This window comes from Sphaeramia orbicularis, chromosome 5 (genome assembly GCF_902148855.1).
Source record: "Sphaeramia orbicularis chromosome 5, fSphaOr1.1, whole genome shotgun sequence".
NCBI classification, from domain to species: domain Eukaryota; kingdom Metazoa; phylum Chordata; class Actinopteri; order Kurtiformes; family Apogonidae; genus Sphaeramia; species Sphaeramia orbicularis.
Window position 1 is genome coordinate 52917781 of NC_043961.1, and position 27390 is coordinate 52945170.

The 27390-nt window shown below is 35.6% G+C and overlaps 1 protein-coding gene across 1 annotated transcript in view; it reads right to left on the bottom strand.

The window, feature by feature from the left end:
* The window catches only part of LOC115419066 (metabotropic glutamate receptor 4-like), a 371136-nt gene that overhangs the window by 294285 nt on the left and 49461 nt on the right, over nt 1–27390 (bottom strand). The window contains exon 2 of the mRNA XM_030133682.1: nt 19982–21024. Within this exon, the coding sequence (XP_029989542.1) occupies nt 19982–20548 (567 nt within the window). The 5' untranslated portion in view covers nt 20549–21024. The remainder of the gene's footprint in view (nt 1–19981; nt 21025–27390) is intronic.

The following is a 27390-nucleotide window of genomic DNA, read 5'->3' on the forward strand; positions in this document are numbered from 1 at the left end:
TCCATCATTCTGTCTGTCCATCCATCCATCCATCCACCCATCCATCCATCCATCCATCATTCTGTCTGTCCATCTATGCATCCATCCATCCGTCCGTCCATCCATCCATCCATCCATTTTCTGAACCACTAAATGCAGGTGCCAGAGCTTATTCCAACTACCCTCAGGCAAAGGCCAGGTACACACTGGATGTGTCACTAGTTCATACCAGGGTTGACATATACAGAAAAAAAACAACCATTCACTCTCACATTGTATCTTAAATTAACACTTACAACAAATACATGGTATCTGCTTCACCGATGTCAAGGTCTATGCCAATGTCCAGAGAACCAGCATATCAGCAATTCTACATTTAGCTAAATAAAGTACAAGTAGTAAAAGCAGTTCTAATAGTAAGGTTGGTCATGCCACTTGGCATTAAAGGAATGATCAGTTCTGAAAAATTTTGCACTGATAATTAAATTTTTTTTAACATTTACAATTGTTTCATGAGCATATACCCAGCAGAAATAAGATTTGCTGTCTTGTTTCAATACTTTAGGAGCTTCCATCACAGTTAGAGGGTTTCCTCTTGTACAGCATGTGCCCCAAAGCACCACCATGTTTCCACAGTGGATTAGAATATAAACCACACACTATTTTTATCCAGATCCTTACCTGTCACATGTTCTACCTGTTTTGAGGTTGACGGGTAATCATTGATTGGATTCTGTAACTTAACCGCTAGACGCTATTAAATCCTACACAATGCACCTTTAATTAAACTCATCCCCCCGGGTTTCCATTTAGTCAGGTTTTCAGTTGCATAATGCTCAGACAAAGCTGAGTTGTTTCACAACAGTGTACCATATTGTGCCATTCTGTTACTGAGATCCAGTTTGAGTTGAGAGGACAAACAGTCTGCTTGATCAGCATATATGCCTTTAAATATCACCTATTTCTTGTGAAAGTTGCACATTCCATTGCAAATTAAACTGCAGTTAAACAGTGTGGTTTTGCTCACCAGAGTCATATGAATGTCTTCTTTCAGATCTATTTCTAGACTGTGTTCATGTAATAACGCAGTTGTGTTGATGCTGAAAACATATGTAGGCGTATTTTAATTCCACACAGAAAATTGATCAGGAATCAATAAGGGAATCAACTGACTCAGACCAACCAACAGAATCGATACTTGATGTCACTGAAATATTACAAATACCCTTCTGTTATAGTTACCCGTAAATCGGTCTCTGTATCCAAATTACAATGAAACGGATAAAATTACAAAGCTAAATTGTTATGTTCGCAGGAGCTGCCATGTTGATTGAAGAACTGATTGAAAACAAACTGAGAAAAAGAAAAGTAATGATATGAATGCAGATCAGATTCATGAAACCTACCAAAATAGTCGCTTTGGGGAAATTTTTTTAGATGTTGAATTTGAGTTTTTGTTTGTCTAAAGCAGTGTTTTTCAACCTTGCGGTCGGGACCCCACGTGGGGACGCCTGGAATTCAAAGGGGGTCGCCTGAAATTTCTAGTCACTGATAAAATAAAAAGTGACTAATAAAAAATATATGGTGAGTTGAGAGAGACAATTACAATACATAAGACATGACAAAGTGTGAAGCCGAAACTGAAGCACTGTGGTACTGTTTATCTTTCAAATGTTCATTGGGGTCAGTTTCAGATGCTGCAGCTCTTTCATAATTCATAGTTTGAGTTCTTGTTTGTTCAGTATTAACCCTTTCATGCATACTGGTCACTACAGTGGACAGTTCTTCTCCAGCTGTTCTCTTATATCCATGGGTTTTGTTGTTTTAGTTCCATATCAGCCAACACAGTGGACACTTATGCATATGTAACTTTGCTGTTCTTGATAAACCTCATCTGCAGTAACATGTTTGAGTGTAAATCAATTGCTATAAGACTGTAATTATCATTTTTTTCTTTAACAAAATGGGTTTTTTGTATATTATTTCCATGAAGTGAGTAAGGACTAGTATTAGAGTATGTTTAAATATGAGAAAACATCAGATTAGCAGCATTAAAAGTGTTTATATTTCATAGTTTTCACTGTATATCAGTAAATACATGTTTCTTTGCTTCAAAAATTAAATGCGTCATATCCATTTGAGTGGACATTTTTGCACCTCCATGAAAAATAGGTTCATAAAAAGCTGTCAGTTGCATTTTTTTTTTTTTTCATGCCTAAAGAGGAATAAAAACGGGAGAAAAATCATGATTAAGGTTCTCATAATTCATGCATGAAAGGGGTTAATTGTCAGCTTTGTAAATCCAAGCTGGACTGACTGTACATATCCTGACCAAGGAAAAGAAAATTCTCACTTTGTGCAGTAATCTACACCTGGCTTTTCTGCCTCAGTCCATAATAATATACACTATATAGACTAAATGTCGTCTAAAATTAACATTTATTTGCAACATAGAATAGCAAACTATTACAAATTAATTTTAGCAAAAAAAAAAAAAAAAGTCTGTTTTGACTGTCTGGGGTTGCCAGAAATTTGTGATGTTAAAATGGGGTCACGAGCCAAAAAAGGTTGGGAACCACTGGTCTAAAGTCTCTTTGAATAATGTTGAGGGGTCAGGATTTATGATGACGCATTTGGTGTCACTTCTGAGGAGCTGTCACATTGTTCATCCTTATACGAGCTGTGATTCATAACCTTAAAGCTTTGTGCAAACCAAAGAAACATAATGCAACTAGTTCTTCCTCTTTGTTAGATAAGACAGTGTCGTTTCCATAGCAATCACAGACTGTTCTTCTGCTCTAACTGGCTTCTGAAGCTTTTTTTTGCTGCTGGATGTAATTTGTAGCATATTAAAATATGAATGAGAATACCAATAGTGACTTATTTGCTACAGTGGCATTTCTAATATTGATGAAATGCCAACCAGAAATTGAAATTCTGGACTTGTCCATGTACCACATCAAGAGCGCTTATAGGAATTCATGTTGTGAACTTGATACAGGAGATCTCCCCTCTTTTGTCAGCACCTCTTGTTTATTCCCAGAACAGCTCCATTATTCACAGAAGTTTTTGTCCCCACCTATAAACAAAGAAAACACTAACCATGAAGACATCATTTCACCAGAGGAACAACGCTGCGAGATACAGAGAGAAGCACACAATCTATAACCCTGCTCGGTATGAGATATCCCATCACACAAGGGAAGTAAGAAGTGCTTTATGTTCTACAACTAGTCACTGGTGACTTGACAAGCTGACTCGCAGATGATCCCATTGAGTCAGGCTGAGAAAGGTCAGTTCACAGGGCTCCAACTTTTCCCTGTAACATTCGGAACAGTCTTATGCGGTCATATAACATTCTGTCTCTGTTCAGCCCTTTGCAAAAAAGGCCAGAACTCTGCCAGTAAAAACAAAACCTCACTTGCAGTCTGAAGGTGCCTACAAGCTTTAGGATTTCATCACAATGTGTAACATGGATCTAATAAACAGAGATACGACATCAAATTTGTTGGGTGTAGACCAGTGATTTTCAACCTTGGGGTTGGGACCCCACGTGGGGTCGCCTGGAATTCAAATGGAGTCTCCTGAAATTTCTAGTAATTGATAAAAAAATAAAACTTACTAATAAAAATTTACATTATGTAGTCTAAATGTTGTCTAAAATTAACGTTTATTTGCAGCATAGTATAGCAAACTACAACACGATCAAAAAAAAATTAATTTTAGCACATAAAATGTCTCTGTTTTGAATGTCTAGGGTTGCCTGAAATTTCGAGTAATTGATAAAAAATTTAAACTTTCTAATAAAAATTGACATTATATAGCCTAAATGTTGCCTAAAATTACCGTTTATTTGCAACATATTATAGCAAACTATTACACAATCAAAAACAAATTAATTTTAGCCAAAAAAAGTCTCTGTTTTGAATGTCTGGGGTTGCCAGAAATTTCTAATAATTTATTTTTAAAGAATTGTAAATTAAAACTTACCAATAAAAATTTACATTGTATAGTCTAAATGTTGTCTAAAATTAACATTTATTTGCAACATATTATAGCAAACTATTACATGATCAAAAACAAATCAGTTTTAGCCAAAAAAGTCTATGTTTTGAATGTCTGGGGTCACCTGAAATTTTGAGCAATTGATAAAAAATTAAAACTTACTAAAAAAATTTATATTATATAGCCTAAATGTTGTCTAAAATTAACGTTTATTTGCAACATAGTATAGCAAACTATTACATGATCAAAAACAAATTAATTTTAGCAAATAAAATGTCTCCGTTTTGCATGTCTGGGGTTGCCTGAAATTTCGAGTAACTGATAAAAAATTAAAACTTACTAATAAAAATGTACATTATATAGCCTAAATGTTGCCTAAAATTAACGTTTATTTGCAACATATTATAGCAAACTATTACACGATCAAAAACAAATCAATTTTAGCCAAAAAAGTCTATGTTTTGAATGTCTGGGGTCGCCAGAAATTTCTAATAATTTATTGAAAAATTTTTAAAAATTAAAACTTACTAATAAAAATTTACATTATATAGCCTAAATGTTGCCTAAAATTACCATTTATTTGCAACATAGTATAGCAAACTATTACACGATCAAAAACAAATTAATTTTAGCAAATAAAATGTCTCTGTTTTGAATGTCTGGGGTCGCCTGAAAATTTTAATTTGAGATGTTAAAATGGGGTCACGAGCCAAAAAAGGTTGGAAACTGCTGGCGTAGACTATATGATAATTCCTGGATAACAAGTCTGCACCAATAAAGTCTGAAATAATGAGTAATAATGCCAAGCAAAATGCTGTAGTAGTCCAGTCCCTTCCAATTGTGTCCATTTGGACCTTATTTCACCCATAAGGACCCAAATATCCACTGGCATCCCGAAGCATCTACTGATCTAAAATGTTTAATAACTTTGGATCCACTAATACCATCAATACATGTAAATAACTGATGTAAAATGCAGTTATTAAAGTGAGTGGCAAATGTGATGAAATAATGTTAAATGCAAATGTGACTTTTCTATTATTATTTTTATCATTATCATTATTATTATTATTATTATTATTATTATTATTATTATTATTATTAGTTATGGATTATATTAATTCATAAAGACCCATAAAGACTCACAAAGCTGCTGGTGACCAAAAGCATCTACTTATCTCTGATGTTTAATACCTGTTGATAAACTAATCCTATCAATACATGGAAATAATTGGTGGAAAATGCAGTTTGACATCTTTTCATGGTCATCAGATATGACCCATTTGGACGTTCAGAGGCTCTGTAGTTACCGTGGAGTACAGTCATCTTCTACAACATTGATTCACCAGTAAAACCCATGGAGTTTAGTCAATGATAGTGGTTGGAGATATTTTGTGTATGTACAGTTAATGATATATTTTACTGAAAAAGTCGCTTTCTCTTAAATTTTCTCTATTTTTAATATAATGACCCTCAATTGTAATCTCAGCAGGATGATTGAAGTACATGATCAGTGAATTAAATGTTGGAAAATACCTGATTTTCACTGAAAAAATGCAAAATAGAGAGGATAATATTATGATAATTGGTGATAAATCCCTTAAGAATGGTTAAATCTAGTGAAAAATTCATTTGGAAACTGTCACAAAAGTAACACTGGGTTTTTATGGTTTAAGTTAATTTTAGATCCTCTTTGAACTATTCTGTCAATCTGTTGTGTGGGGGGTTGATGGTGTCCTCCCCTCCTCGGGCTCTGTGTGCTTGGCTCCACCCCCTATAGCCATATTAATTTAAATTAATTAATATAAACTCAAACTGATAGTAGCTAATATAAATTCTTATACATATTTAATGATTTAACCCATTTTTGCATTGTAGCTGCCTCCACTGCTACCGCCACCACAATAATACTCACAAATTAGACTATTGGTATTATTACTGTAGATCGTTGTGTTGTTGTTATTAACATTATCATTATTATAATAATTATCTCCCCTCTTCCCCTTTTTCCTTATCGCCCCTAATCAATCTATATTGTTTAGTTGCTGTTTACATTTATTATATTTTTCATTGTAATATGATGTTGTCATTGCTGTTGTTTGTCATTATTTTGTTGTTGTTGGTTTGTTTGTTTATTTGCTTGATTTTTATTTTTGTTTATTTGTTGTTGTTTTTCTGTCCACTCTGTCTTGTTAGCTGTATCACTAATAAAAAAAAAAAAAAAAAAGAATTGGTCTGTCATTTACACATGATGTTTCATTAGTCAAGAAAATCAGAATCTGATGTAAAACTATCAGTGTGAAAAAATGTAAACAGAAAGAATACACATCTGAAAGTCAGGGAAGTGACATCATTGTAACTATCTCTATTTATGATCTATTCAGAGTTTGAAGACTTTAGTGATTTTCACCTACTTTAATACTTTTTCATTTTACTCTGGAAGATTGAGGTAAAACGTGTCAGGGCAGTTGTTCTGGTGTTTATAATGATGCATCGAGTCAATTTACTTGTTAAATAAAACTCGCTGATTTTTTTTACTCCACTACAAACAAAAAGTTAAGAATATTTCAAATTTTTTTGTATTTTTTTGTCATTTGTAAATAAAACTATGTGTAGTCATTCAAAAAATGTATTTCAATTCACACACAAAAAAGTAAAAAGCACTGTGCAAGAATCCTAACTGAAAAAAATGGCCAAAAAATTAAAAATATCCTTAACTTTTTGTTTGTAATGCATCTTTGGCACAAGCTGCAGTTTTCTTGACTTTTAAAATGATTTTTGAAACTGATAAACATGTGTAAACGGTGGCAAAATCCAAGCAGGTTCCAAAGACTATTTGTATGTTCACATTGACCTCCACTGATTTTTTCTATTGGGAGTCCCCATGTTAGGACCTCAGCTTTCTATTATGGAATTTATGAGCAGGGAGGAAAAAATAAAGGAGAGGAAGTAAAGACTGTAGAAGGCAGAATGTAGACAGAACTATGTAGACAATGTTGTGCATATTGGGGCTAAAATGGGATCTCAATTTCCTAAAAAAAAAGCTTTTGGGGTTAGTATCTATGCAGTGTTGTCAGGGTCAAATCAGTGTCATTCATTCACTGCTCCTGTTTTGTTTTTGTTTTGTTTTTTTTAGTTTATTTTGAATATGCAACAAGACAATGTAATCTTACTTAGTCCTTAGAAATAAAACAGGTAGTAAGAAGTCATGAGAAAAAAAACCAAAACTTATACATACATATATACATGACTTCATTTGCACATTCGAAAAGGAGTGGGAGGAAGTAAAACTTATTTAATCCCACCCCTTCTCCACACAGCAGTCTATCCTTTAGCCTCCTATCAGCATAATATATGAAAAGTCAAGTCCCTTAGATCTTTTGTAAGTAATTAACCTCACTTATCATCCTCACATACACATACAACACACCCATATTAACATACCAGAAAAGTAAATAAATAAAAAAGTACATACATACATACATAAGTCCTTGAAGGCAATACAAATGAATACACAGTAAAGTAAACAATAAAAAAGTAAACAACAGCAATCAACAAAACATAAAAATCAATAAACACACAAAAAACAAGGAACAAACAAATAAGACTTGTAATAGATAGATAGATAGATAGATAGATAGATAGATAGATAGATATTTTATTGATCCTGAAGGAAATTCTTTGAACTCCATTGTTCGCATACATACATACAAATGACACAATTAACAAACATATGTACAATAGTGCAAATACGTGTACAAATAATAATAATAATAATAATAATAATAATAATAATAATAATAATAATAATAATAATAATAATAATAATAATAGATCCTTTGCAGGATATTATTTGGTTACGACAGCAGTAAAAAAACACACTGACCCATCCCTACAGACAACCAACAACGGAAGGTAAGAAGTGATAAAAACAGAATAAAAGATATATAAATAAATATATAATATGTACAGTAAAAGTAAGGTAAAATAATAGGATAAAACACCTGTAGTATGCACAATATACAATAATTTATCGCTCAGAACTATTAAAAAGGTTATGAAGTAAATATATTTTGTAGCAGATAGTCACCTTAAATTCAGTCTATCTGTGGTCAGACTAGCATGACTATGATGGAAAAGCACTGTTTTTAAGACACAAAAATATCATAGCATTTAGTCATTTTTCATCTGGGACAGCCTAATTGCATCAGGTATTCCCATCTTAACCATAATATCATCAAGAAATTGAGGGAAACTAATGGAAATACAAACAGGTCATACATTATTTTCAGTCTGTTGCCTCCACACTGTGCACACTGAGACGCTTTCCACACACAAACTCTTCATGTTCTATTTATAGTCCTCACATGACATCACACACTCATTGGAATGCCCACCTGGGGGGCAAAACAAGGCAGTCACCCGCTACCCGCCTGTTACTTTACCAGGAGCATTTGGCTAAAATGTTGCATAGTTTTGTTTAATTGGATACATTAAGTGACGAGGAGATGGTCTCGGTATACACTTTCAGACACAAAAATACATTTGTCTTAACGCTGTCATACAAGTGGATACAAATGGCACCAGTCCATCATATCAGTGGCAGACTGTCAATGGAGACTCATTTTAACTGTACAAACTGTTGACTGCTGACACTGGAAACAGATTTACATCAGATTTATGTCATAAGACTGACCTGACCAGAATACTTCTGTTTTCCCTACTACCATAAATAGCTTAATTTAACACATTTTCCGTCCATCCATCCATATGTAAAATCTATAGCTATAAATGTCTGTTTTCTACACTTTCCTTCTGAAATGTTACAGAAGGAATTCTCCACAAATATATGCCACATCCACAGTGATACACATATTTTCTCCAGAAATCAATTTCCCCTTCTGTCTATACTAGGGCTGCACAATATTGGAAAAAACTGACATTGGGTACGGTTACATGATGTGTTTTTAAATCTGATTTATTTTTCCAGAAGAAATTAATTTGGAACTAAAGTATTTTCTCTTCTGTTTACATGGAAGTGTTAAACCCGAATAAAGGTTTACATGAGGTATTAATGAGGTAGATAAGTGAGAAAAAGGGTTCTCGCAGCCCTTCTGTTAGCTTAGCTTAGCATAGTCACTGCATTTCCATAGTCACACATAGCCAGTTTTTTAAAGGTGATTTGTTGTCTTTTGTAAGTGATTTTCTGAAATCCGATTCTCCCTAATTATTTCTTTAGATCTGCGACTTACTGCACTCATACAATCTTGGGACTGTTGTGTTGACAGAAGTTGGAAAATCTTTTTGTTGGAAGGGATGCATGCGCTAAATTAGCTTTGCTTTACCATTTTAGCTTTGCATTAGTTTTTGTTTCCCGAGATTTTATTCCTGCAGTAAGTTACATCACCATGATTTGAGCCTCAATTTGTGATCATATTGACCCCACCGGACTAAAGTAATGATTAGGGAGAATTGAATTTCACAAAATCACTCATAAAATACTACAAATCACCTATAAAAGCCTGGCTACATCTGACCATAGGAATGAAGCCGTTATGCTAAGCTAGGCTAAACAAAGCTAACAGAAGGGCTGCGAGAACAAGGCATGAATGAATGAATGTTTTTATAATTGTGTCTTGCATAAAAAAAAAAAAAAAAAAAAAAAAACATGCCCAGCCCTTATATGGGCTTATAAGACACCAAAAATACACACCAAAAATCAAACACCAGACAATAGGCACAATAGATATGAACAAAACAAAATACTGACCTATTTAAACAAACACATCTGCCGCTTTTTCCAGGCTTTACAAACAAATAATGCTAATTTATATACATTAGAACTAAACAACCATTTCATCTTGTCATCATCAGTGCTCCAGAACACATCAGGATTTCAGATACACATATCATCACACAAAGGGGCTCTCAGTTCATCATATAGGCAGTTGGTGCACTGCAGTGCAAACTGTTTTCCCCACTTATCTAAGTCATTAGTGCATGACAAATGAATTAATAAAAAACAAGTGGTGAACTCTTCCTTCAGGGTTTTCCAGGCTGGTAGATCCCATCAGAATAGCCCACTGGAACGGTTTGGGTTGACTATTCTGCATTGCATATTCTTCCACCAGCGCAGAATGTGTGCGTCATCGTGACAGGACAAGACAACGAGCATGCGCAGAATGGCAGGAATAAAGTCCAAACGGAATACATGTCCGAGGAATAATTTAGATTGGAAATAAAAGGGGATTAAACCAGTGACTTTAATCGGGTTTAAATTTAATCCGAACTTTTCTTTTTCAACTGGAATAAGGTGTTTACATGGGCATCTGAAATAGGATCTAAGCTTTAATCAGATTAAACCAGGAATAAAAGTCGTCATGTAAACGCATGGATTGTGATTTTTTGTATCCCTACGATACATATTGCGATGTGGAAAAAATACTCAGGAGGGTATAATAGCTGTGTGATGCCGATGTAAATGGTCCAACAAATTAGTTGTGTTTCCTCTCATTGTGGCAACACAGAACACGTGTTTCGGTATCATCCTTCTTGTAGCTGAAATAATTCCAGATAACTGAAGTTGCTTGTGTTTTTGGCACCAAGTCTTCATTTTCAGTGATTTTCTCTTGTTCGTTTCTCATTTTTCAATGCTGTTACCAGCGATTCACTCCACCTGCAGGGGCATGGTCTGCTTTGGCAAACTGATTAAGAACGATTGTGATTGGTGGATTGCTGTGCGCAGTGTGTGTCAGGTACCCAGGTTGAAATTAGAGGAGAGCACGTTGAGTTCATTTGCCTCCTACATTGCAGAACGTGCGATGTGATTATTACGTACACGAACATTGCGATGGCGATGCTCAAACAATATATTGTGCAGCTCTAGTCTACACGACAGTTTACAAAATATCTCTGTGCTAACTAGATGAAATAAATGACTACAAACCGGTACAAACACTCAGAAAACCATTGTTTCTGTCAGACTTTAACCCAGGATGCCATGGATATATTTGACATAACTGACGAAGAGGCTTTAGTCTAGATTCTTTTGGGTTTCTGTGAATTGGTTTAGAGTCTGGTTTTGTCCAACTCTATATAAAGTGTCATGAGATAACTTTTTTGTTGTGATCTGGTGCTATATAAATAAAATTTGATTGATTGAGAGATTTGATTGGTTTTCCCCTGTAAGTCGCTTTGGAAAAAAGCATCTGCCAAATGCATAAACATAAACATAGTCTGTCAAAGTTACAACCTTACTGTAAGTTAACCCTTTAACTCCTGATATATTATTTCAGATAAATGTGCTGCTGTGAATTTGCATCTGTTTCAGTGTCATAAAAGCTGCTGTGAGTATGTGCTTGTGTTCCTTTTCTTCAGTGGTTTTGCTTTACTGTGTTTTTTAGGGTCAAAACAGGTTGAAATAACAGAAAAAGATAAAGAGAGGAATTGAAGTTTGACAGGTTTTTACTAAATAAGGCACTCATAACATACATCAATAAGAGATTTAGGATGTTAAATGTGAACTGTGAGCTGGAACACACTGAACAACAAGTATTTTAATTTTTACCCAGTAGTTTTTGTTTTGGGGCTCTTTTTTTTTTTGCACCTGGTTTAACTCCAAAAAGCAGTTACACAGTCAAAACTCAGTCAAAACGCAATAAAAAAAAAAAATTAAGGAAAATCATGATAACACTGCAAGCAACAGTTACAGCAAGAAAAGTTGTGTAAAATCAAAACCCCAAACCATCAATTTTTTTATAACAAATGTGTCTCACTCACTGCTCTGTGTTTTTCCCCCCATTCCACAGGCAGCGGGGGATGCACTGAGCATGCTCTGTGGAAAGCACAAGGTCTATTCTATCAGCTCGTTTTGAAATTTGTAGGAATATTTCAAATAAATCGTATCATCAGAATGCTCACCACAGATGTGTCACGGGTTGAAGGGTTAACTTAAAAATGTTGGTTTTCATACTTTTTCACTAGTTTGCATGTCTGTTTCCAAATGTATCAGGGCTGACTGTGATCTACAGCAAGTAACACACTGACACTTAACACCTGTATGGTGTTTGGGTCTGTCGGACCTGTTTTCATTTTTTGATAAAAGAAAAATGATGAGTGATTATTTTTTTTCTGAATTTTTTCTTCTCATATCTTGATTATATTACATTTTATTAAAAAAAAACTAACTAAAAACGAGAGGCACTTTAATTCATAAATGTGATCTAGCAAAGGCAAAAGGCAAATATTAAATATATACAGGGTGGGGAAGCAAAATTTACAATATTTTGAGGCAGGGATTGAAAGACAGTGTATGACCAATTAGTTTATTGAAAGTCATGAGAATTTATTTGCCACAAGAAAATTGACATAATAGAAAATGTTTTTATTCTATGTGTCCTCCTTCTTTCTCAATAACTGCCTTCACACGCTTCCTGAAACTTGCGCAAGTGTTCCTCAAATATTCCGGTGACAACTTCTCCCATTCTTCTTTAATAGTATCTTCCAGACTTTCTCGTAATAGTTTTGCTCATAGTCATTCTCTTCTTTCCATTATAAACAGTCTTTATGGACACTCCAACTATTTTTGAAATCTCCTTTGGTGTGACGAGTGCATTCAGCAAATCACACACTCTTTGACGTTTGCTTTCCTGATTACTCATATGGGCAAAAGTTTCTGAAAAGGTATGGATAATAGTGTTAGGTATGATTATGACATCATTATATGTTTGGTTTCAAAACAATTGACGTAGTGCCTGCTGAGAAAAAACAACTAAATGTTCATTGTAAATTTTGCTTCCCCACCCTGTATGCTTTTTATGTTGCTTGTAATTGGGATGAAGTAAACATCTATTGAGTATTTTAACATAAAATTGTTTGATTATGTTGAATTAAAAACCCATAGATACAGCAGGTCCACCACACCCACAAACACTGGCTGAATAATAAAAATATGTACGCCACACAAGGGTTAAACACTTGTATTAACTATATTAGACGTTTCAGGTTCATTACACAAAGCAACAATAGACAGATCTGTATGGTACACATACACAATTTAACTATGAGTCATTTTATAAAACCTCTTAAATGACCTAAAACACTGTTTATTTGAGTAGAGGCTCAAATGTAAAGGAAAATATTTATTTTGCTACATATCTGTGTCAGAGTGGACAGAACACTAAGATACTAAATGTAAATAGTCATAAGTGGAGCTCTGACAGTTTTTAGGGATTGAATACAGCAGATATGATCACAAGTGTCCATCTTTAGGGTCTTCTGAGGCGGTTGTAGAAATAGATGATAAATTGACAGGAGTGCAGGTGTCCAGTGCTGATCATCATGTTAGAACGATGTTTTTCATGTCACTGAAAACTATGAAATTACATCTTCACTTCATTGCAATGCCTAGATTTTTTATTAATCACTTCTTTTGTTTATATGTAATATAATATGTAACTTTGAGGCTTTCAGAGGGATGTTGTTAACCCACCATCACTTTCTGAAAGGCTTTTTTTCCGCATCTGAATGAGCCTGTATCTATTTTAGCACATGAATGTAAAACAGATGATAGTAATCACTGCGTACTGAATCAGCAACAGGACTTTTTCTCTGTATGAGCCTCTGATGAACTTCTCTGTGCTTTTAGACTGAACAAGAGGAAAGTTTTTCTGTATTATCAGTTAATTTAAATGTAAGATCGAGGTGATGTTAGCGTGTTCTTTTGTTGGAAGCTCCAAGAATCAGTCGGGATTCGTCTCGGTCTCATTTTTATGAATTTAATTTGACTTGATCTGATCACAAACAAAGCATTACTTAGTACTAAGGATCCACAGCAAAGGAGGAAATGGATCCAGACATTCCAACGCACATCACTTTTATAATCCTTGTAAACTGATCTTCAAACTATGGGCTAACCCCCTGTGGGCTAAGTGGGTTGGGTCACCAAAAATGGGGTGGTGTCATCTGACTCTTAAGTCAAGCAGACATGATACCTCAATTCTACACTGTAAGCCCGGAATTTGTATTTACTAAAATGCTTTAATTACAATGCACTTAAATGATTTAAGTTTTATGATGTTACTATAAAATGTTCAGTATATTTTACTAATTTGTAGTCATAGATGAAAGTACGAAAAAGTTTAAGTTGAATGGATTTAAATCACTAAGTTTTAGTCATGACCACACCTTTTTATCTTCGCATTGCATTGTGGGTATTGGGCATGTTGTTGAAAATGTGTTATTTTTCTGTGCAGGGGTTCAGCGGGGTTGTGGTGTTAGTGTTAATTTGGATTTAATGTGTGTATGGCAGTGTTTATTGGCCTTTTTGTGTTTGTTTTTGTATTTTTGTAGAGCTGCACCATGAGTCAGAGCCATAGGAAGAACAATGGGTTTACTGTTCATCTAAGACTTCCATTGTAAAAACGGAAACCCTGAGAATTTGTCAAAGTGAAAGTACTTATCATACTGGCAAATGACACAGAGCTTACTTCCATTCATGTTACAGTATATTAAATTGGATGACTTCATAACTGTGATGGTCAGGAATAGGGTTTTGAGTTTGATTATCTTAAAAAAAGTTGTTTAATCAATGATAAAATAATCTGGCTGCAATTGAGAAAATGTCAGTGTAACCTAAAATGCTGAGTTGAGTGATTGGATAGTGGGGTTGATTTTACAACAGATTTAAAGTGCAAATAACTTGTCTTTTAGTGTTTTCTACTTAATAGCTTAAGTTCAATACTTTTAGCATTAAAGTTGAACCTACTTAAACCAATTGATAAGTCGATCATTACTCAAATCATTTAAGTGCAATCATTTGCCTCAAATTTTTTGAGCAAACTCTACTTATCTGGGCTTACAGTGTATGTAAAACCCATGCTGCAGTGTTTTTCAGCCTTGGGGTCAGGGGCCCACGTGGGGTCGCCTGGAATTCAAATGGGGTCACCAAAAATTTCTAGTAATTGATTAAAAAAAAAACAAAAAAAAAACAAAACTTACTAATAAAACATATATGGCAAGTTGAGAGACAATCCCAATACATAAAAAACATGACAAACTGTGAAGCTGAAACTGAAGCACTGTGGTTCTGTTTATCTTTCAAATGTTCATTGTGGTCAGTTTAAGATGCTGCAGCTCTTTCATAATTCATAATTTGAGTTATTGTTTGTTCAGTATTAATTGTCAGCCTTGTAAATACAAGCTGGACTGACTGTACATATCCTGACCAAGGAAAATAAAATTCTCACTTTGTACAGGAAGCTACACTTGGCTTTTCTGCCTCCGTCCACAATAATATACATTATATAACCTAAATGTGTCTAAAATTAATGTTTATTTGCAACATAGTATAGCAAATTATTACATGATCAAAAACAAATGAATTTTAGCAAAAAAAAAAAAAAAAAAAAAAGAAGTCTCTGGTTTGAATGTCTGGAGTTGCCAGAAATTTGTGATGTTAAAATGGGGTCATGAGCCAAAAAAGGTTGGGAACCACTGCTATACTGACAGTATGTTTACAGCTTATCTCCTGTGATTAACAATCCTATGTGGAAATGTGTATTTAAAAGTGATTCTAAGGTAAAACCTAAGTCCCATGTTCATAAATCTGTCAGCTTGGTATGCTGACCAAGATGTTACAACCAACCCATACTATCTTAAAAACATATTAAGTCAAACAAAGGAATCCTATCTTAAAACATTAACCTCTGACTAATATGTGATTAAACTTAAGACTTCAACTATCTACATTAAAATAATATTTTAGTGAAGTTAAGCATTTCATTCAGGATTTCAATCACAGCAGATCACAGAACCTGAAATATACCTGACTGTTTTTACAACAGGTTTTTATCAGAAGAATAATGTTTTATTTAAATTATTACAAATTTTAAACAAGCCAGCACCTAGTTCATCCAAGTGAGAGGAAATTTTAGCAGTAACAGCATGTAATTGCCCATTAATCAATCCCAACCACAATCAGACTTTGTAAAAAATACTCTGTAATGTTACAAAAATGAGCATTATTTTTCCAGTGAGCCAGGCACTAAATAGCAGTCACAACATTAGTGGAGTAGAAATAGCAACTACGCCTGACATGGCTGAGTGGATAAGAAGTACAATTCACGCTAAATAATTTAACAAATGTCCTAGAACAGAATACATTTTTCCATATTTTAAGCAGATGCAAACATCAAACTGACTCAATGAAAAGTGAAATCAAGTATTATCTTATTAATCACTGTAGTGCTATGACAGGTAATACCTTTCATTGCTTAGCAACCAACTCCCTGAGGGCAACAGTCAGACTGATGAGATTTACCAAAGCATCTTCTGTCTAAAGCTATGAAATCCCTGTCCATTGTGTGGCAGCAGATATCAAACACATTCTGTTGTCTCATTTTGTTCAGCAGCTCCTGTTGTTCTTCTGTGTGTGCTATTTATTATTTAGACCGACATTAAAACAGATCAATAAATCAGTTTTTCAATATCATATGCTGTTCAATAGCAGGCTAAAGTAATCTATGCACATCTGTTCATCCATTTATATCATCAGTAATTTCACGTCAGTGTATAAAAACAAAGAGCTGAAGTAACTGGAGGCATTAAAATGTAATTTAGTTACAAATGGAATTTAATTTCTGAGGAACAGGGTTGTTGCAAGCATCATCTGGGAGTAACAGTTATAAAACTGAGCCGTTATAGAAGGTAAGGTAAGGTAAGGTAAGGTAAGGTAAGGTAAGGTAAGGTAAGATAAGATAAGATAAGATAAGATAAGATAAGATAAGATAAGATAAGATAAGATAAGATAAGATAAAATTAAATCAGATAAGATAAAATAAAATAAGACAAGATAAGATAAGATAAAATAAGATAAAATTAAATCAGATAAGATGAAATAAAATAAGATAAGACAAGATAAGATAACATAAGATAAATAAGATATACTTTATTGATAGAAATTTTTATTTATTTATTTAGATTTTAAGTTTATCCCATAAAGACCCAAACCTCCACTGGTGACCAACAGCATCTACTGATCTAAAATGTTTAATACCTGTTGATCTACTAATCCTATCAGTACATATAAATACTTGGTGTAAAATACAGTTATTCATCTTTTCATGGTCATCAGATATGACCCATTTGGACATTCAGAGGCTCTGTAGTTACCGTGGAAACACTGTCATCTTCTGCAACATTGATTCACCAGTAAAACCCATAGAGTTGAATCAATGACAATGGATGGACACACTGGGTTTATGTTCAGTTAATGATATCTTTGTTGAGAAACTTTTTTTTTTTTTCTGTTTTTTCTGTTTTGATATAATAACTTCTGGAATAACTTTGAGTTTTCATGAACATCTAAATCCCATATAAGAAGTTAAATATAAGAAAATGCATGATTTACAGTGAAAAATGCTAAATATAGAGGTAAATATTATAATAAATGGTGATAAATCACTTGAGAAAGGTGAAATAGAGAGAAAAATGTATCTGGGAACTGCCACAAAAGTAGCACTGGGTCTTTATGGGTTAATTTGGATAAAAATGAATAAATGATACAAAAGACTGATGGTGACTCAAATGTCTGTTCTTTGTGTATTTCACACAGAGCATTATAGAGGAAGGAATCATATATGATCAGTAGCTACAATAAACATTCTGTGATACTACTGATATATTGTACATACAGTGGCAGAAATATTATTATTAAACCATCTAAAGTCATCAAAAACAATGGTTATGCAATCAAGTACTGACTTCTGTGTGTATCATGTGACTAAAACAGACAGAAAAGAAAACATGGAATGCCTAAAAGCATGTTTTTGGCAGTACAGCGCCATAGATATTGATGTTAGAACTGAAGTGATTTTTGTTATTATAAAAAAAAAAACAAAAAAAAAAACATGGAAAATGGACTGATATCAGCTCTGAAATTAAACTCTTATGAACTACTTGTGTTGTTATCATTATATTTGTCCAAACAAATGTACCTTTAGTTGTACCAGGCATTAAAATGAACAAGGAACTGAAGAAAACCAGGGTGGTTTTTGTATATTTTGTATAATTTGTATAATTTTTGTTGTATATTATATGATCAGTTTCAATATCTGCCTAAATAAAGAATTAAAATCACCCCCCAAAAAGGCCAAAAGCAGGAATTATGTATTTATTGACTGGACTGTGATGTCAGTTTCATTCATTGACCTCTTATTCTTCCCCTTCACCATGTGGTGCCAGCTTAACTCGACTCTTCTCACTTTTAGTATGTGGTATTTTGTTTGTTTTCCACTGCAGATATACAGTAGTGGCCCTCAATGAAACTGGTTGTCATAGCAACACAACATGAAACTGTCACATCGTCTTTTTCAATGCAACACTAAACTTCTTTTTCATCAAAATACATGCATCTCCTCATTTGACCGTGATGTAGTTATGTAGTTTGTCATATAATCAGTGATCTAATACATAGGCTACAGTGAAGTGAATACAATGAACAGGAGCTTGGATTTAAAGCAGATTGGAAAGTCCTGTCATGCACATCATTGTCCTAGTGACTGTTTTCTTTGAGCAATGAGTAGTCTGCAGTGTTTTCAACTTTTTTTTATGACCTCAGCTCAACTGGATGTAATACCAGGTACTATCCACAACTTTTGCCTGATGCAAAAAACAAACAGGTGAATAGATCTGAGTCCAGTTTAGTGGAATCAATCCACTGCCACGACGTGAAAAATGGGTCGCTGTGTCTGATTAACGCACAAAGGAGCAGTGTTTCCTTAAAATGTCAAGCAAAATTGAAACAAACTTTTTAAATGCCACCAAAAAGAGAAAAAAAATATGAGAATCACGTGCTTACATAAACAGGTTAGTGTCATCAGAAGCTGGTGCTAAAGGCTGTGTTCAGACAGAGAGAACAAAAAGTAGGACATTCATCATTTCATGGAGGAAACCGAGGAAAGATTTGGTCTCTCATCAGACTACACTTACCTGTTGCTTTAGTCAGCCACGTTTTAATACTTTATGGGAATATCCTGAAAGTGTAAAATCCACCTCAAGTGAGCTTTTAAAGAGTCTTATCACTTCCATAAACACTTCCATATAAAACGGTTAATGAAACAGGGCTCCTGAGTGCAACATGTCCATGTGTTGATCATTCCAAAAAGTGACTCATGTAAGTCAAACTGGCGGCGGAAACACAGCATGCACAATGATATTTGGTACCACTATTATATGATCATCTACATCTGGGGTGTCAAACTCATTTTCTTCCGGGGGCCACATTCAGTCCAATTTTATCTGAAGTGGGCTGGACCAGTAAAATAATAGTATGATAGCCAATAAATAATGACAACTTCAAATTGTTTTAGAGCAAATAATAACATTCAGTTATATCAATATTTACATTTACAAACTATCCAAACAAAAAGGATTTGAATAACCTGAAAAAATGAAATTTGTTAAGAAATATAAGTGCAATTTTATCAATATTATGCCTGGACTAATCATTTATACATGTGCATTACATATGAGATCTACAAAGGCACAAAACATTTAGTAACAGGCGGAAAATTGTTAAAATTGTGCTTAATTTTCTTTAGACGTTTCAGGTTGTTCATATTTGTTCAGGTTATTCACATTTTATTGTTACAGGATAGTTTGTAAATGTGAATATTTTCATAATTTAATTTTTTTTGCAGTAAATCAAAGAGGAAAACAATTCGTGTTGTCATTGTTTATAGGTTATTATGATATTATTTTTGAGTTCGATGCCCTAACTTGCACTTTGCAAATTCATCCCGTGGGCTGGATTGGAAACTTTGGTGGGCCGGTTTTGGCCCCCGGGCCGCATGTTTGACACCTGTGATCTATATTATAAGATTCAATATAGTGCTGTGTCTATTTGATGTTCCACTCCTTTAACACTCCAGTGGGTGCATATATAGCAGGCAGACCCACATAAACCTAACTTTAATGCTTTAATGATGTCTGGTCTTACCTTAAACAGTCGGAGTATGTTGGCGACCATGATTGAAACAGAGCTGGAAGAGGCACCAATGACACCAACCACCCTCTCAGGTTTGGTGATGATGGGTGCTCCCCCACCCAGACATTTGACATCTGTTCCGTCCTTCTCAATCAAAGCCTGTACGAAGGTGAGTGACTGCTCCAAGGCGTGAGTGTCCCTGGAACAAGTGTCCAGGATACGTGCCCCCAGTGTGATGTTAGGCAGCAGATTATTGTCATTATTGATGCGGTCAAGGGCGAAGAGCATAGCCTCTAATCTGTGTATACCCTTCTCCTTCTTCAGCTCCCCACACGGCTTGCCATCGTGGCCCCTAGCATGTACTGGGAAGAGCCCACCTAGGGAGATATCCCCGTCAATGCGGATGGAGTTCAAATGTGTGTGTCCTGGCCCTTTGGGCTTGGCAGCCTGCGCAGCCTTGAGGGAGCTGTGAAGAAGCAGCAGCAGCAGCAGTGGCAGAATCAGGCTGTTTCGTTGACAGCCAGTCCGATTCGGTCTGTACGCCAGGGACTGAAACATGACCACGGCCTGAGCACACATCTGCGCTGTACAGCCCAGCAATCAGGGAACAACAAAAGCCAGGTATTATTTTATGATGGCCAGAGGGTTAATTGCAATACCTCTTGAAGCAGTTGGCACAGAAAAGGTTTTCTCTCATGTCTCTCCACTTTCCCAGGCATTCAATTAATGTAGAATATGAGCTTGGCTCTTTCACAGGATGTAATCCTGTTCTTTTCTGCTTTTTGCTTCCTCACTCCATCATCTGACCACAGTGGTGGGCAGCTGTTCTTGCGTCTGCTCTTATTCACAGACGTGCCTATGGAGATCCTTCACTTGGGGCATTAGAAAGAACAAAGGTGAGCGATAAGCTTTTTCTCTCTGTCTCTCTTCCTCGGTCTCTCTTTCCACTCCACCTCAATCAGAAGTTTTTAATCTCCCCTGTTCCCCTGGGCAGGGATTTGGTATATGTCAGAGCCCTCAGGCCTGCTTAGGTCCACAGGCTTCAGAGTGAATTCCTGAAAGATGAAAAAGAGAAGAGGAGTAAGACAGAGTAAACAGTAAAAAGCATAGGATTTGTATTGGTATGCGCCTTTCAATACCTCTTTTTTCTTGACCTTTTTACTGCAGCATTATATGGAATGAAGAGACAGTTCTGCACTCAAACTCATTTCTTTCGCTTACATAGTCTCCTTATTTCTACCATTTGGCATTGAAAAGGTTGCCACGGACTCTCAAGGTTGACGGGACTTAAAGTCAGATCTCCCATTATTCATTTCCATCTACCAGCCCTCTAAATGACACACTCAGTCTGTATATATTATGACATTCATAGACTTGGATGGTTCTAATGTTTGTCTTTTACCTTTTGACATTACAGGTACTGTGGTGAGGTCCAAAATACCTTAATAAAATATCAAAAAGCAGGTATTTATATACCACCAACATTGTCTTTGTATTTGTACTTAGAATTACCCACATATAATGGAATTCATGCAGGTCTCAGAGTCTCTCAATCTTAAGTATGTTTGAGTCTGTGTCATACAGGTTAGAAAACTACATCAAAACACAGCGGTAGGTCTGAGGAACGTGTAATGCTATTACAGATAAACAGCTTTTAAAACACAGTGGATGAGAAAAAGGGAAAAAAGTCCACCTTGATGGATCACTACACAGAGGTAGGTAACCGTTTATTGTAGGAATTATCACAGCAGGACGTACGTCCTGTATGGTTTCAATATCCAAGAAAATGTCATCCAGGTTATTGAATCTTACAAAGTGTCTTATATTGATCCCATTAAAAAACAAACCTTTATGTCACTGAGAATGTAAAGGGGCGATATGCACTATTACTTCTTCCAAATACTAAACATAACGTGCGCACACTTGAAAACCCCATGCCAAAGTTTTTGCACATACAGACGGACAGAAGGACGGACGATGTGCCGGATGCCCCCCACCCACAGACCTCAATCCGGACCGCTGTACATAATTCTACAAGTAATGCAACTGACCTGTATAGGGCTGCATATCATGGCCAATTTCCGTAATTGATTCATAAGGTTCTGAATCGATCAATCACGATTTGATTTGATCCAATATCAATTAAATTTGTATTAATTGATTGATTGAGCTGTAACCTGATTATTTGGCTGGGGGCGTGATTGTTTGTTGGAGTGAGGGACAGTGGTCTGTGATTATCACTTTACTGTTCCTCTAACTCCACTGTAACTGATGGTATCACCTATGGCTGAGTGTGGATACGACTGGCTTCCATGTTCTGCCTCAGAGAGACTCCGCCCACCAGACAGTCCGGCCAGTCAGTTCGTCCACACTGCGGGTTCGAGTTTGAGGCCTGGAGGACCTCCCACAGAGGTGTTTTCCCCACCCTTGATCCGTGCCCCTCCTGCGCCAGAAATGTCACAAGCAAGACCAAGGGGCTCGAAACTGAGCCGGCCACGCCTCCACATTGGCCGGCAGTCCTGCTCTCAAAAATCGATCTCATCCACTATTACTCGATTACGCAAAATTAAAATAAGATCGGTCTAAGATGAGAAGTTGAGAACCACTGGTGCGTGCCAAAGTTTTGTAATTACATGGACAGACAGACGACCAACTGATGACAGTACCCTGCAGCCAGTGTGGCCGAGGATAAAAACCTAAAATTATCATTAGAGTGTTTACAATAAAGAGCTATAAAGTTTTGCCAAAGATGCCAATGTAGAGATATAAACTGAATATAATCACACACACACTGGGGGATTTATGTGACCACTAGAGGGAGTAGTGAGCCACTCTGCTGGTCTCTTGTGAGGAAAACTATTGCCACGGGGCCTTTGACAAAAGCATGAGGAAGAGACCAGATGGGATGAAAACCACTAAAGAACAGCTTTTAGGGTCAAAGAAAGTGACAATATGATCAAAGCTAGAAGCACAGTCAAAAACAATGGAGTTTGATGATGACTTCACAGCATTTCTTCTACATGGGTGAGTTTGATCATAAGGCTTATGAAGGTATGAAGGTATTTTGTGATTGTATTATCTTTGGCCATTTGTTAATCCACAGTTCACATAAACTGTGACAGTTTTGACCATGTTTGGACGATTCCTAACAGACCTTTAGTGCAGTTATTGACAACACAAGCAGATCTGTACAAAAGAAATCTGTACAGTAAACAGAGGTGATTTTTGTTTTTACTGTGTTTGTTTTCTGTCTAAAAACTAGAGCTACGCTAACAGAGCTATAATGTAAACTATCAGCTGATTTAACATGTATTGATTATAAGACACATTGTAATTTTGACCAACTGTCAAAACAACCAGTTATGAGTTTCAGTTTGAAGAAGAAAACTTGATGGTACCATCATACAGATGAGTGTAAACCAGTGGTTCCCAACCTTTTTTGTCTCGTGACCTCATTTTAACATCACAAATTTCTGCCGACCCCAGACATTCAAAACATTTTTTTGCTAAAAATTAATTTGTTTTTGATTATGCAATAGTTTGCTATACTATGTTGCAAATAAATGTTAATTTTAGAGGACATTTAGTCTATATAGTGTATATTATTGTGGATGGAGGCAGAAAAGCCAGGTGTAGATTACTGCACAAAGTGAGAATTTGATTTTCCTTGGTCAGGATATGTACAGTCAGTCCAGCTTGGATTTACAAGGCTGACAATTAATACTGAACAAACAAGAACTCAAACTATGAATTATGAAAGAGCTGCAGCATCTGAAACCAAACACAATGAACATTTGACAGAGAAACAGAACCACAGTGCTTCAGTTTCAGAGTTTGTCATGTCTTTCATGTATTGTGATTGTCTCTCTCAACTCAACATATATTATAGTAAGTTTTTATTTTTTATTTTTATCAATTACTAGAAATTTCAGGCGACCCCATTTGAATTCCAGGCAACCCCACGTGGGGTCCCGACCTGGAGTTGAAAAACACTGGTGTAAACAATGGGCTTTATACTTTATTCAGTTTGTGGATTCATAGCTTTGATTTGTTAGTGGTTTTGATAGTCCTTATGGTGTGCAACTTCCAACCTGCTGTTGAGAGTTTGGAATATCAAAACCATATAGAACCCCTTTAAAACATTAAATCCTTATTCTGCGCTCTGTGGTAGCAGCTGTACCAAACTGTTTCTGTTTGCCATGTTTTTTTTTTTTATTGTTTCACTATACTGAGCTTTATTAGATGGAGGAATTATGCAGATTAAAGTGTTGGAAACAAGCACACAAGGTCCATAATGTCGTTTTCAAATCGTATTTTGATTTTAAGTGGTCCCTGCTGTAATGTGTATCTATGCACAAATGCAGAATTCCGTCCTGTTTCTCATTTCTTTTTGTGACACAAACACTCTCACACAAAACATGTACGCAAGACAGAGGCTGATATATGGTTTATTCCACTACAGCCCATCTTGTATGTACATATATGCTACCAGAGCTATAATGTAAACTATCAGCTGATTTAACATGTGATGATTATAAGACACAGTGTAATTTTGACCGACTGTCAAAACAACCAGTTATGAGTTTTAGTTTGAAGAAGAAAACTTGATGGTATCGTTATACAGATGAGTGTAAACAATGAACTGTATGCTTTTTTCAGTCTGTGGATTCATAGCTTTGATTTATTAGTGGTTTTGATAGTCCTTATGGTGTGCAACTTCCAACCTGCTGTTGAGAGTTTGGAATATCAAATCCATATAGAACCCCTTTAAAGCATTAAATCCTTATTCTCCGCTCTGTGGTAGCAGCTGTACCAAACTGTTTCTGTTTGCCGTGGGGTTTTTTTATTGTTTCACTATACTGAGCTTTATTAGATGGAGATCTTATGCAGATTAAAGTGTTGGAAACAAGCACATGAGGTCCATAATGTCGTTTTCAAATCGTATTTTGATTTTAAGTGGTCCCTGCTGTAATGTGTATCTATGCACAAATGCAGAACTCCATCCTGTTTCTCATTTCTTTTTGTGACACAAACACTCTCACACAAAACATGTACGCAAGACAGAAGCTGATATATGGTTTATTCCACTATAGCCCATCTTGTATGTACATATATGCTACCAGAGCTATAATGTAAACTATCAGCTGATTTAACATGATGATTATAAGACAGTGTAATTTTAGCGACTGTCAGAACAACCAGTTATGAGTTTTAGTTTGAAAAAGAAAACTTGATGGTACCATTATACAGATGAGTATAAACAATGAGCCGTATGCTTTTTTCAGTCTGTGGATTCATAGCTTTGATTTGTTAGTGGTTTTGATAGTCCTTATGGTGTGCAACTTCCAACCTGCTGTTGAGAGTTTGGAATATCAAAACCATATAGAACCCCTTTAAAGCATTAAATCCTTATTCTGCGCTCTGTGGTAGCAGCTGTACCAAACTGTTTCTGTTTGCCATGTTTTCTTTTTATTTTATTGTTTCACTATACTGAGCTTTATTAGATGGAGGAATTATGCAGATTAAAGTGTTGGAAACAAGCACACAAGGTCCACAATGTCGTTTTCAAATCATATTTTGATTTTAAGTGGTCCCTGCTGTAATGTGTATCTATGCACAAATGCAGAATTCCGTCCTGTTTCTCATTTCTTTTTGTGACACAAACACTCTCACACAAAACATGTACGCAAGACAGAAGCTGATAAATGGTTTATTCCACTACAGCCCATCTTGTATGTACATATATGCTAGCAGAGCTATAATGTAAACTATCAGCTGATTTAACATGTGATGATTATAAGACAGTGTAATTTTGACCGACTGTCAAAACAACCAGTTATGAGTTTTAGTTTGAAGAAGAAAACTTGATGGTATCGTTATACAGATGAGTGTAAACAATGAACTGTATGCTTTTTTCAGTCTGTGGATTCATAGCTTTGATTTGTTAGTGGTTTTGATAGTCCTTATGGTGTGCAACTTCCAACCTGCTGTTGAGAGTTTGGAATATCAAATCCATATAGAACCCCTTTAAAGCATTAAATCCTTATTCTCCGCTCTGTGGTAGCAGCTGTACCAAACTGTTTCTGTTTGCCGTGGGGTTTTTTTATTGTTTCACTATACTGAGCTTTATTAGATGGAGATCTTATGCAGATTAAAGTGTTGGAAACAAGCACATGAGGTCCATAATGTCGTTTTCAAATCGTATTTTGATTTTAAGTGGTCCCTGCTGTAATGTGTATCTATGCACAAATGCAGAATTCCGTCCTGTTTCTCATTTCTTTTTGTGACACAAACACTCTCACACAAAACATGTACGCAAGACAGAGGCTGATATATGGTTTATTCCACTACAGCCCATCTTGTATGTACATATCTACGCCCAACTCATTCCTGCGGCTGTAATAGGCTCTGAAGGAACAATCTCCGTGCACACAGCGACAGAATAGAGCTGTAGACATTGGTTTTTCAAGAGACTGGGTTGAAGCTTTGGATCAGCAAAGGCTGAGATTCATTGAAAGCATATTGAAAGTGACAAGGTCCTTTGAATACACCCAACTATCTCCTACTGAGTGAGAAGTAATTTTTCAGGGTTGATTCACCGCAGGTTCACTTTAACTGCTGCAGAACAGATGACAACTAGAAAGCCAGCCAATTCACCTTAGCCCTATAACCACATACGTACCATGCACCAGCGTATCTAGCATCAGAGCAAACGCTGTAGCAAAGCCAGAGAGAGCTGCTGCTGCCAAAATACCTTCATATATATATAGTGTAGAGGCGAGAAAAACAAGTACAGCTGTAAACACACAGGAGTTGAAATAAGGAACTGTTCTGCAAGACTGCAGATTTGAAGACAGATGTCATCAAACTACAATTTGATGAAATACTACAAAAGAAGAGCTTGTGGGGAGACTGCTCGTATGTCTTCAGTGAAAAACAGGCAATCTGGGGGATTGTTCATGCAGCTGAAGGCAAGAGATTTTGCAACATCACAAGATTGTATCAACCATATATCAATCATATTAATCTACATGTTTTGTCTTTGGATGCATATCATATTTGGTTTCCTCTGGGTGAAGATTTCCGTAAATCATTCTGTAATCTAACAGATCTGAGTGCAGCTGTGGGTGGGTTATGTGTATCCACTGAATAAATAATTTCAGAATCTACCATTACTTCAAGTGAAACATACAGCGTGAATCCCATTTTAATCATTTAGAGTAGGCCACCTTTTAGAGCTCTGTCATGTGGCGACCAAATTGAAAGCACATTATTAACATCCTCAGTTACACATTAATAATGTTTTCACTATACATCTTCTATAAACCACTTAGCTGTAATATACTGCATGTAAGTCAGATTTGATGCAGTGGCTCATCTTACGCACTGTAAACTTACCTCTGTTTTGGTTTGCTTTTATG